Raw genomic sequence first — 12,811 nt, forward strand, 5'->3', positions numbered from 1 at the left:
ATATAAAAAATATTATTTAATTAAACAAAAAAGAGAAAATATACTGATTTTTAATGCAATTATATGACATATAGAGAATAGGCTAGGAATGCTCTAATAGTATAATTATATAGATTTGGATAGTAACAGGTAACTTGATCCTATATGTGATTTCAAAAACTATATTTCAAGAAACCTTTATGGCTCTATGTAATTTTGAACACACTAATGACGACATTCAACGCGCTTGCCTCATTTGACCATCTCTCCTATTAACTTTAGATACTTTATTATACAACCCAATTGACAAGCATAACTCAAAGGACACCGAAGTAACACGAATTCAACTGGAACCATAACCATCTCCCTTTAGACACCATTACCACCCAATTAATATATACTAGTATTAACTGAGGTAGATAACATGCATAAATGAGACAGGTATATCTTTTTTTTCCCCCTACAAGAACCAAAATTGAGATTTGATAATCACCAACCACCCTAATTTAGTCGCGTTAGGGTAAAAAAGGGTAGAAGTGTGTCTATGGTAACGGCCACATACTTATTAAAAACCGAATGCTCCATTGAACACTTTCAGATGATGCATTTTTTGCATATTGCAATCTTGAATCTTCAAAGTTGCGGCTGAGGCTAACTTCTTGTGAAAGTCATGTGGCCGGTGTGGTGACTGTTAATCCGAATGAAGTTTCCTTCTTTGGCACCTTTTAATATACCAAGTAGCATGTTTACGAAGACCCATACCAACCATCACTTTTAATGTTGTGAGCATCACAAAACTCATGATTGACAGTATTAATATCCACAAAAGTCTCCAAAGAGTTGGCCCTCCAGGAAGATGTGCAGCATAAACTGGACTCAATACTCGAATCACCTAATAGAAAGATGATATTGTATTATTTTATAAACATTTACAAAGGACATATGAGTTGACTCGGGTTAGATTTTGTTTCAAATATATCCAAAGTCCCCCAAATTGAGCTTTTGTGCATATAAACTAATTCATTTTATACAAAATTTGTAATAATATAGTTTTTGTAATCATAACACATCAGAGATAAATAAAAGGAAAAAAAAATTGTGGGTCAGCCAGGCCCATTTTGACCGGCTACTATGTCTGTCTGACCCACCCAACTTGCCAGCTCTAGCTAAATGCCATGCTGCATTTCTACAAGTAGTACGGTGTAACCATTTGACTAAATGAAATTGCGACTAGAGTGTAAACGAGCTCAGCCACTCGTGAGCTACTTGAAATCGGCTCGCTAAAAGCTTGAATCAAGCAAAGCTTACGAGATCAAGCTTGTATCTGAACTCTTTTAATGAAGCATAGCTCAAACCTAACCACAAACTGACAATTCAGTTTATGAGTAGTTGAAAACCATTCTATTTTATCGATTCACAATGGGTTTGGTACGGTTTCAGTTTTTCAGTTCTATCATTTGGGCTTGAAATTTTTGGGTAAAAAAGGTCAAAACAAAGACTTTGGCCCTGAAACTTTGTGCCTAATTTTTTTATTAGTTAATCATTAATTTATTAAGAAACATTTAGACCTAAACAATATAGACCACACCATTTATTAATATTTTATAAATTACTTAATATTCAAAAATAATAATTATAATCCATGTATTCAACAACAAAAGGTGGTTTTTTCGGTTTCAAGGGTTCGGTTTTCAGTACATGTGAAACCGAAACCGAAAAGTAAGCTCAGTTTTAATAAAAATATAAAACCAAGCTGTCGATTGGGGTTGGGTTTGGTTATTTCGGTTACGGGCCAGTTATTTTGGTTTCATGCACACCCCTAATATACATGATAATTCCCAGACCTCTGCTATGAGTGGAGCTTTACTGGATACGTTTTTTTATTCATAATAATTAATACTATATAAAAGTATGATAAGAATATTAAATAATATATATTACTTTTTATAAAAAAAAGTATAAATACATAAGAAAATAAGTATATATATAAAAATGAAATAACTACATAAATAATAAACCTGCCGAGCCCAAGCTTGGAAAACCACTCAAGGGCTGACCTTGAGCTTAAGCGAGCTCAGGCTCGGCTCAGCTTACATCCTTAGTTGCTACGACTATTTACAAATACATCATATGCAGTTACGTACCACAGAAGCTGGTGCCAGAGGAACAAACGTAAGGGCTTTCTTTGGATTCTCGGGTTGAATGTTTAGAGTCTGTTTTATAACAATGTATTAATGCGGGTGCATATATAATAATATGATAAGAAAGAAAATATAATAAAAGGTTACCTGTTTGCAAAGGTCTTCAAGAAACTCAGAATATACTATAGGCTTTATTTCGTTGAATTTAGCAACGAAAGAATGTTTAATTATATCAATCATCAATTCACATAAGTATACCACAAGAGCATTCTGCAAAATCCAAAGTGTAACAATTTAGACGAAAATAAAGCAATAAGTGAGATAGAAAGAAAAAGGTTATTATTCCAATAAGGAAAGCAAACTTACATAAAGAAAATTTTCAAACCACGGGCCTTCGGCTTCTAGAATGTTCTGAGCCAAGACAAAAATTAGAAATGATGCAATATGGAACCGTTCCACCGAATCTGCAACAATGCAGCAAGATTTATTAATACTTGGTTTCTTTTTAATTGGTTCTACGTACCACATACATTAATACTTGTACCTAAGATTAAAAAACTGAAATCTCCTTATATTTAACAAAGACAAAAGCATGTAGTCGACGGAGACATAGATGAATAAAACTAAAAGAACTATCAGCCTAAATAGTTATTTTTTTGATAAGCCACATGAATTAAAGCCGTATTCAACTCCTTAAAACAAACATCAAACAATATCAACTAATAGAGTAAATTACGGTTTTAGTGTTTGCAGCTTGGTTAAAATAACTATTTTAGTCCTATAGTTCTAATTTGACTATTTAACTCTTAAAATAAACATCAAACAATCGATATTAACTAATAGATATTGTTTGGTCAAAATAACTATTTTAGTCCAACAGTTCTAATTTGACTTCTTTAGTCACTGTGGTTTCAATTTCGTCTCAATTAACTCCAGCCCACTAACTCCATCAATATTTTCTGTTAACTTTTGTGAAAAGACAAATCGACCCAATTTTACATGAAAACATTTATGTAATTAATTACACCTTAGGGGCATTGTTGTCTCTTCAAAAAGGCTAACAAAATATTTGGATGGAGTTAGCAGACAGTAATTAATTGAGCCGAAACTGAAGTCACGGTTACTAAAAACGTCAAATTAGAACTATTGAACTAAAACGGTTTATTTAACCAAAGCACACGGACTAAAACCATAGTTTACTATAATTAATAATTTCAAGCGAAAGAAAGTGAAGAAGCTGTATAAAGACTCACCGAAATACACCAAACTCTGTATATTATCCTTGCTGAAACGTTTAAAAACATTGCTTTTAATCTCTGAAAAATTATTTGAAACCAACAAAGCAAACAATGCATTGTTGTCTGCAACTATACAAGTGGACAGAGTGATAGCCTGAGCTAACAAGATGAACGAATGAATTAGTACAAAGTGTTAAGGAAACAAAAACATGTTATTTGAGGCCGAAAACATGTTACTATACAAATATAATCACATAAAAAAGGATATTTGATGAAGCCACAGCTAAAACTTCATCAGAGATGAACCTCCATAGCATGCATCTTGTGTGTTCGGGTGAACAATTTGCTAATCCATCAGCAGTATTGAATAATGTTTGCAACACATCTCCACCAAAATTTTGGCATAATTTATCAAATATCTGCAAGTAATGGCAACTTTTATGTTGGTATTATTGGAACCAAAAATGACATTTTGGTATTGTTATAGAAAAGGGAGTTAATTATGAGTTGGCCAACGTAACATGAAAAACAAGGTTTAGTTCTGTAATATTAGGGGTCGGTTTGGGTTGGTTTTTGGCTCAGACCAACCAAAAACCTTTTTTTTCCTTTTTTGGTTTCCGAAAACCGCTCTGTTTCGATTTACCGTTTGGGCTTCAAATTTTGGCCCAAACTAATGAATCTGAGCCAGAAGCTTTAAAAACTGTTCTATTCCAGTTATACCATTTGGGCTTGAAAACTTTGTGCCAAAACAAATGGCCCAAAATAATGAATTTGGGCCATAAACTTTTGAAAATCGGTAATTCTTAGATTTACCATTTGGGCTTAAAAATTTGCGCTGAAAAAAATTGGCACAGAATAATGAATTTAGGTTTGAAACTTTTGATAATCAATCTGTTTCACTTTCTTTGGTTTTACCATTTACGTTTAGGGTTAAAAGAATTTTGGTTTTTCAGCTTTTGAGTTCGATTAGGTTGTTCCGGATTTCTGATAAAAAAATGAATTCCGGCCAAAAAATCAGTTTTTAAAAAACATAAAACCAAACTGTGGATTACTGACTAGGTTCAGTTATGTCGGTTATTTCAGTTTTGTGCACATCCTACCTATTACATAGTTTGTTTTCTTTAGATGTTCACGTTTCTTTTTGTTATTTTATTCCGTAAACATACACAATTGTCCTCTATTATGAGAGATTCATAATCAAAATGCTGTAAATTATGATATTTATCATATTCTCACCTCCAATACATTGTACACCACATAGAGTTTGATTGTTCCTTGACCTCGAATCATGTGATAAATCAAGCTGATATCTAGAAGGAAAAACACGATATGATATAATATTAGGAATGAACAAAACTAGTGTAAATTGAAAGAATTATTAAGGGAAAGATTCCCGAACTAAACCTGTTTGTTGTAATAATATAACTCCAGAAATTAACATAAGAAAACAGCCGAAGTCAGAAAGCTCTGCTGCTGAAAGCATCTTCAATTGCCTGTTACAACCATAAAAATTTAATATGTATCTTCACAACTATTTAACATTGCTCTTTATTTAACATTGCAACTAATTAATTGGAGATATAGAATATACCTTGCTTTTAAAAGCCTCCAACAGGTAGTTAGAAGCCTAATTGGCATGATTGTTAACAGTGAAAGAAATGAATCCAAGCAGACAAAGAAGCCAACATCTATGACCTGCAAAAGAACATGCACATGTCACCTAGAAATGTAAGTATGTGCATGACATATATATGTATACAGAGTTAAGTTCTTTACAGAACTCCAAAAATTTTAAGAACTTTTAAGAACTCCTAACAACCAATCTTTTTATTTATTTATTTTTTAGGGTAGTTTTAGGTAGTTTTATCATTTATTGTATGTAGTTAAATGATTACGTATATGTAATCGCAAGCTTACCATAGTTGTCAACAGCGAATAGCGGTAAATAGCGACGGGTCACCTATATGCTACGTAGCGAATAGCGGTAAATAGCGCCCGCTATTTCGTGTTTAGCGATAAGGTTAATTTTATAATTTTTATATATATAATGGTAATTTTATAACTTTTATGCATAAATTTATAAGTTTAAGGACTAAATGTAAACTAGTGAAGATAGAGGGGTTAAATGTTAAGATAAAACAAACTAATTTTACTACTTTTATGTAAAAATTTATAAGTTTTAGGGGTTAAATGTAAACAATTAAAAGATAGAAGGGTTAAACATTAAAATACCTACATATTTAAACCTAAAATGGGCACAGCACAATATTAGGCAGCCGCTACTTATACTTCCTGCAGCCGTTCTTTCTTCTTCATGATTTCCGGTAGGTTTCCGACAGAAATCGCAGCGCCGGCGCCGGAATATGCCATCGGAAGTCGCTATTTGGTCGATATGTAGCCGCTAAGTACCTTGTAGCGGCTTATGGCCGCCTCGCGACGCTATTCGCTATAGCGCCCGCTGTGGGCGCTATTGACAACTATGAAGCTTACAAGTGTAATAACCACGTTAAATATATGAGTAAATGTGTACTAAACAATTTAGACGTGTAAAGAGCCAATTTACATATATATAATCATAAAACTGCTTATAATAAATCACAAAACCACCCTTAGATAATATTTCATATGCATATATGTGTGTGTGCATGTTTACAAAAGGTTAAAGAAAGGTATATTACCAATTCGCAACGCCATGGCATACGAAAAATAGTATCATATACTCTTTCACGGTCTTTCTCATTGGCTAAGATGGTTGTTGTCCGTAATGAATTCCCACCATGCATTTCTTCGATAAAGTAGTTAACCGGCGACTTCTCTAACAAATAGTTGTCTGAAACAAAATATTGCAGCATTGCTGTGAGAGGAAGAAAACAGAAGTACTACCATTTGGCGTTCAATAAACTCGTTGAGTTAAATTCTGTTTTCATCCCTGTTGTCTGTCCATATTAACAAGTTAAGTCCAAAACTGAAACCTTCAACCCTTTAATGACTGTGGTTTCATTCTTTAACCTTTTCATCCCTAACACTAATTCCGTTGGATTTTTTTTCTGTTAGTTTTCAAGAAATGACCGAAGTACCACTGTTTATTAAAATCTTTTGAACGGAATTAATTGAAATGACCAAATCCCTAAACTTTATAATATATCTTTTCATCCCTGTGGTTTGATCATTTTAACCAATTCGGTCCAAAAAACTTAATAATAGGGGTATTTTGGCCATTTCTTGAAAACAAACAATAGAAATTCAACAGAGTTAGTGTTAGGAACAAAAAAGGTTAAAAATAGAAACCATAATGACTCAAAGGGTTGAAGGTTTCCATTATAACTGAACTAGTTAAAAAGACCAAACCACATGGACCAAAACCAAACTTAAGTCTCTCTCTTTATACATATATATACACAAATATGTGTGTCTATGTGTACATATACATATATATATATATATAATATCCTTACGTGTTGTCACAGATGACTTTAAATGTCATTAATAACGACACCACTTGAAAATAGTTAACAAACCGTAGAATGTGGAACAAGTAAAAGGAAAAAGAACCAACAAGTTACACATTTAGGTGATAACTCTGCAGATATTTATGTTAATAGTCATATGCAGTGACTAGCACAAACCAATCAAGAAAAAAAAAAGAATCCAGAGCTTTGTACATTTCCAAGAAACAAAAAGAACATAATCTAACAGATGTGATCAAATCCATATTTGAGAAACTTTTTAAGCATATAAACAATGATCAAGACAAGCATGAAGGTAACTAATTACCATTTTCTACAGATAATAAGAACAAACATACATCAATCTGTTGGTGATGAATGATGCTTAACAATGAATATTATATACTGTACTAAATTAGTCAATTAAATATCTGTTAAGGCTATAAAACAACATTAAGGCTCAGCATTGGATGATTCATTAACAAGCATTCAAGTATAACAATTTAAGCATGTCAAATGTTTATTCATATCAAAAGTTATCTAACATGTTCATACAAATGAATTTCAACTGTCAGTCAGTTTCCTATGTTTCAGCCTTATTTCATTCTGAGAAAAACTATTTCAACATATGTTAATCCTCAGTAGCAAGACTACATTATGGCCTGTTTCAGTATACTAACATTTGAATCTCATGATATAAAACCAAAAGTTCTAAGTTGCACTACCTGATGTTATCTTCCATTCATAGATATGCTGCATATCTTAACCATGTCAATATAATTCTAAACCCTAAATCATGAGACCTACAATAATCCTTTCTAAATTGTTTCTAATTCTACAAAAACTGAAACCAAAAGTCCCCATGATATACATTTGTAACATTTCCACTACACTCAGGGCTGGATCTAGCATAGGCTGAGGAGTAGCACTTCTTGTCGAAGTACACTTTTAGTTAAAGTTATTTTTCTTATTCGTTTTACGTATCAGCTACACTTTTAGTCAAGTTTGCTTCTTTAGCCATAACATAACAACTACCACCACAAACAATAACAAAACAACATAAAAAAGATGGAAAGCTCACAATTCGGATCTTTATCCGCCATCAACTGTTTCCAATCCAGCGAAGTATCCTTGTCCAACATCCTATGCCCATTCGCATTGGCATTCATCTCAGCCGTCTGTTTCATCATCGACTCACTCTCACCTCTAGTACCATCATCCACCTCCTTGACATTCTCCTCCCCAAAACTAATAAAACTACTCCTCTGCCGCAGCTCCGTGACGGAATAAACCCGCTTCTCCTCGGGCGGCAGAAACGCCTCCTCGTACACCACCGATTCCACACTCCTGCAGTTACTATTAATCAGAAATCCATTATTAGAACTAGTACTGGTCACTTCTTCCTTCTTCTTCCTCTTCTTTGAGTGCCGGCGTTTCCGGCGGGCGGGACTGGAAGCTCCGGCGTCGTCGTGTAAGCCGGCGAGAACATCGAAGGAGAGTTTACGGGCGGTGGATCGGAAGTCGGACATTGATTATTAAGGTTTAGAGGAAGTGAAAGTGATCATTGATTGCGTTAGGGTTTGATTGTTTGGTGAGTGCACTGCAGCCAAGGTGTTTGTGAAAACGTCTCGAGCTTTGGCTGATTGGTTGGTTGGGAGTGCCAACGCTTCACACATCACACTCAGGGGGTGTTTGGGATTCAACTTATCACCTGTTAACTTTTTCAAAAAAAGAAATGTTGGGGATTGTTTTTGATGTGAGAGAGAAAGGTTAATAAGTTACAAAATGAAAATTTACAAGGAGGTAAAATAAGGAATCACAAACACCCCCTCAATCCCAAACCCGAGCGTTGTTAGTCACATACGTTGAAGAGAAAGTCTATTCGAATCTGATCGATTTCTGCCAGCTGCATTATAGTACCGGAGCTAAAAAAAAATTGATATATAGTCGGTTTCCCTTATGTTCGTTATACTAACTAAACTAAATAAAACATAAAAAAAACAACATATTCACATACTAATACGGTCCGCCAAGTGGCCCAATAGGGCACTTGCGACACCAAAAATTTATATATAGTAGTAATTATTTTAGATATTCATCATTCTAATTCTATATAAGTATTTGAGTGTCTAAGTATTTGTAACAACACATGATTTTGAATGTAAAATTTCTCATCTTTGATGTTGAAATGGATGTTAAACTAGTTAGAAAACGTTAATATAAGTCAATTAAGTGTTTTGCAGGTCCCGAAGCTTAAAATGAAGGTTATTGAGAGCAATAATGAGCTAGAGATGACAATTTGAAGAAGAATCAAAACAAAGCATGTACGCCTCGTACACGAGACTTGGGCACGCTCCATGCCCTAGTCACCAACATCATTAAAATAGGGCCCCAATCTGGACCATCTGACATATGTGCAACCCGCACGAGTTGTAGCCGATCAAAAACTAAAACAACATATGATGATACGGACGGTAGTGGACAAGTTTTAAAGGCGGTAATCACATCGAAACCATCAACTGAGGCCAGGAAGCTAGAGAATCAAAGACCTAATCGTTCGGCCACACGAAAACCATGTCAAACGATTTGAATCCTTTGGTACCTAAGTAATCAGACCTTTTTTATGATGTTATCAATTCTTTAAATTGTTTTAAAATTTAGAATGTCCAACTAACCACTTTCGATCCAGTTAGGCGTGATGAATCGTAGTTAAATGTTATGATTTTGAATGTTTTGCTATGATAATGTGATTTAAAGAGTTTGTTGCTACAATCTTGCGATGCATTTGTTTGCATAATATGTATTGATTTTTTTGTTTGTTTATGCGGTTGAATTTAATATTTCTATGAAGTTATGCTGGTTAGATTCAGATTTATTGAATCTTTAGTTTATATATTGATAGTTAACTTAGGGCTTGAAACCTAATATAATGCAAAATACACATGATTTCCCTCATATAGTTTGTTTCGTTTTTAATTGTTTTTAGTTCGTTTTCATTTAAAATGTGTATACCACTAATTTAATAGTATTTTATAGGTCTCGAGTGTTAAACACAGTTGAAAAGAGCAAGAAACGAGGTAAAACCGAGAACCGGAATGAACCAGGATTAAACCGGACCGGTCCAGCAATTGAACCGGAACAAAAGAAGCATGCCACACTACGCGGCCAGGAAGTCCTTAGTTGGCCGCGTAGCGCGTAGAAGCCAGTTTTCCAGAAAGTTCCAGAATTTGATCATGTTTTGTAACATTCGTTACTTATCAAACCCGACAACCCGACCCATTTCGAATTTTCAGTTTTGTATATATATATATATATTATATTCTCAAGTTTCGTGTCATGTATTTTATTATACATTCGTCAATATTTATTATTCGTAATCGTATTTGTATTCGTTAAACCGACACGATTTATCACTTCAATGCTTTCTTGATTCATCATTTGTTATTAATATAATATTTCTGATGGTTTACGTTTATCCTTCGTTCGTTTTTATAAATTAACGGATCTCCGAGATTTTAAGGCTTTATTTTAACAATTTATAAACTATTCGAGAATAATACAAATTTATCTAAATATCCTAACTTTCATTTCATTATTTAGCACATATCAAAGTTCAAAGTTTGAAGTGTTATATTCTATTTTCTAAATTAAAAGACCTTGAAACTAGGAGGGGCAAAACTGAAAAATTATTTTCAAAATATATTGTTTAATTATAACCCCAACCTAACCCCCAGTCCCGTTTTTCCTGCCGGTGGCTGCCGGCGACGCCCGGTTTTCCGGCCAGCCTTAAAACGCACCCGTAATCCCGTTTTAATCAATTACTTCATTGTAACGGCATTTGAACTTAATAATGATCACGTATGTATCGTTGAAAATATATATTGCCGCTTAATTAGGCCGTAATTATTCGTGAAACCGTCGTTAACGACCGAAATCCTTTAAAACACCATTAACAATGATTTAACGTCCTACGCTCCGATTATAAGTTTAAATAGGACCCTATTGTTCATCTAAACTTGATCACACAATCTGTACCCACTGAAAAACTCTCAATAACTCGTATTAATCCGTCAAAGTCATTATTCTGGCCAACCCCTGATCTCTATCAATCCAAAAAATCTAGAGGTAATTGTTATATGATTTTTGTTAGTTTTTGGCCGACAATCAAAACCCCTAACATAAAATTAACAAACACGGAACCAATTTGTGGATTGAATCCTAGGGTTTATAGGTAGAAGATGATGAAGTTGATGTTTGTTTATATTTATTCTATGCTATTCCTAAACAATAAATCTGGTCTAGTCTGTTGGTTAAATCATTGAACTAGACCCAGGTTCGAACCCGGGTCAATGCAATCTTTTTGGTACATTTTTTAAAGCCTTTTTCCTTATATTTTAATCAAATAAATTGTTTAAAAATCATAATAAATCAACTAAAATTATTTTAAACTAAATAAATTTTTATAAATTAAGTATAAAATATATTTGTTATTTCCCATCTAAAAACCAAACTTTTATATTCTTAATCCGTTAATATTAATTCGTTCATTAACTTTATGCTGTTAACTTTAATTCATTTGTTTTAATCTGTTAACTCTAGCTTATAAATCATTAACCGTAATCCGTTTGTTAGTTTATAATTCGTTATTCTTAAACCATTAACTTTAAATTCGTTAACTATAATTCATTAGACTATAATTCGTTAGTTTTAATCCAATAACATAATTAATTTTCCGAGATAAAATCCATACCTTGTAAATACCATAAGTCTTTCAATAACATTAGTTATAATATTTAAATAATATAAATCATTAAAATTTCGTTAAAATTTTAAATATAATATTATTATATAAGAAGCCATAAAATGATAAATAAAATATAATAAAACGATGCTTAACACCAAGTTATTTAACTTCTTCAACCCCGTTAGTTAGATTTTGTTTTGTTTTAATTATAGTTCGAGAAGTTCGATCGTTTCGGGTTCTTTAACGCACTTTCGGTTGCTTCGGTTTCGTTATCATGCATTCAGTTTTCATTGCAATGTTTATCTTCAATTTAAAGGTGAGTTTCTCACACCCCCTTTTTAACGCTTTTACATTTTTGGGGGTAGCATATATATCCTACACACTCAAAACATTTACTATTTCGTTTGCAAACTACAATTCGTTACATGGACTTGTGTGTTTACTTGATTACTTGCTCGAACTTACTTGCATGTGGTAGCCTCGATAAGTATGATCATAAGCCCCACTTTGCACTCAGGACGATTTTGTTATGAATGGAAAAGGGCCTCATTATCCAAGTACGTTGGTTGCTACCAACTGGAATGGACCTTACTTGTGTGATTATTCGAGTACGTTGGTTGTTACCAACTGGAAATGACATTACTTGCTCGATTTACACTTGTTCATGGAATTGTATGCTTTTTTTTACGTATTTATATCAAACTGTGTGAACTCACCAACTATTCATATAGTTGACGTTATTTTATATATATGCTGCAGGTATTGTTAGTAAAATATGGCACATGATGAAGACACTAGACTTAGGTTATTTAAACAAATGGACAAAATGTTTAGTTGTATTTATATTTTTTTGTATTTCTTGTTGCAAACTGATGTACTTAACTTGTAAATTAATTAGTGATAATATTATCACTTTAGTGTCACATGTGTTTTGAACAATCTGTACGTCACACTCGAGCGTTTCCGCTTAAGCCGGGGTGTTACAGATTGGTATCAGAGCCGTGACTATAAGATAGGACATTAGACGTAGTGCCCTAGTTAGGTATAGCTTATTTGTTTATTTGTTTAGGTTGCATGATTAGAAATTATGTGAACATTACTTGATTGTTCTTTGCACAAGTTATTACTTATTACTATTGATTCGTTTACGCCTCATGTATACAAGCGCACACACAAGTCCAAGGCTTATGCCTAAAACGGATATTTTCAATCATTTTCAATCGATTTTATTACAGTTTACCCCGAAGCCGGGAGCCAAACAGT

General features: G+C 33.4%; 1 protein-coding gene across 1 annotated transcript; it reads right to left on the minus strand.

Moving 5' to 3' along the window:
• Positions 1-661: 661 nt before the first annotated feature.
• Positions 662-8,333, minus strand: LOC143570348 (protein POLLEN DEFECTIVE IN GUIDANCE 1-like). Its single transcript, XM_077056024.1, has 11 exons — positions 7,886-8,333; positions 6,037-6,188; positions 4,950-5,053; positions 4,763-4,851; positions 4,595-4,668; positions 3,627-3,777; positions 3,374-3,541; positions 2,487-2,584; positions 2,268-2,390; positions 2,124-2,192; positions 662-871 (listed from the first exon to the last, which is right to left on the minus strand). The coding sequence occupies exons 1-11, from the start codon at positions 8,331-8,333 to the stop codon at positions 671-673; spliced, it is 1,677 nt and encodes a 558-aa protein (XP_076912139.1). The 3' UTR covers positions 662-670.
• Positions 8,334-12,811: the final 4,478 nt, after the last annotated feature.

The sequence above is a fragment of the Bidens hawaiensis genome, unplaced genomic scaffold (genome assembly GCF_021521415.1).
Source record: "Bidens hawaiensis isolate Kalapana, Puna unplaced genomic scaffold, B.hawaiensis_p1.1 tig00001269_1, whole genome shotgun sequence".
Classification (NCBI taxonomy): Eukaryota; Viridiplantae; Streptophyta; class Magnoliopsida; order Asterales; family Asteraceae; genus Bidens; species Bidens hawaiensis.

Coding starts and splice junctions, on each gene's coding strand:
- LOC143570348 (XM_077056024.1), bottom strand. CDS start 8,333: ATGTCCGACTTCCGATCCACCGCCCGTAAACTCTCCTTCGATGTTCTC. Junction 4,669..4,762: donor TATATTATTACAACAAACAG/GTTTAGTTCGGG, acceptor TTTTCCTTCTAG/ATATCAGCTTGATTTATCAC. Junction 872..2,123: donor CTCTGGCACCAGCTTCTGTG/GTACGTAACTGC, acceptor TCTTTCTATTAG/GTGATTCGAGTATTGAGTCC.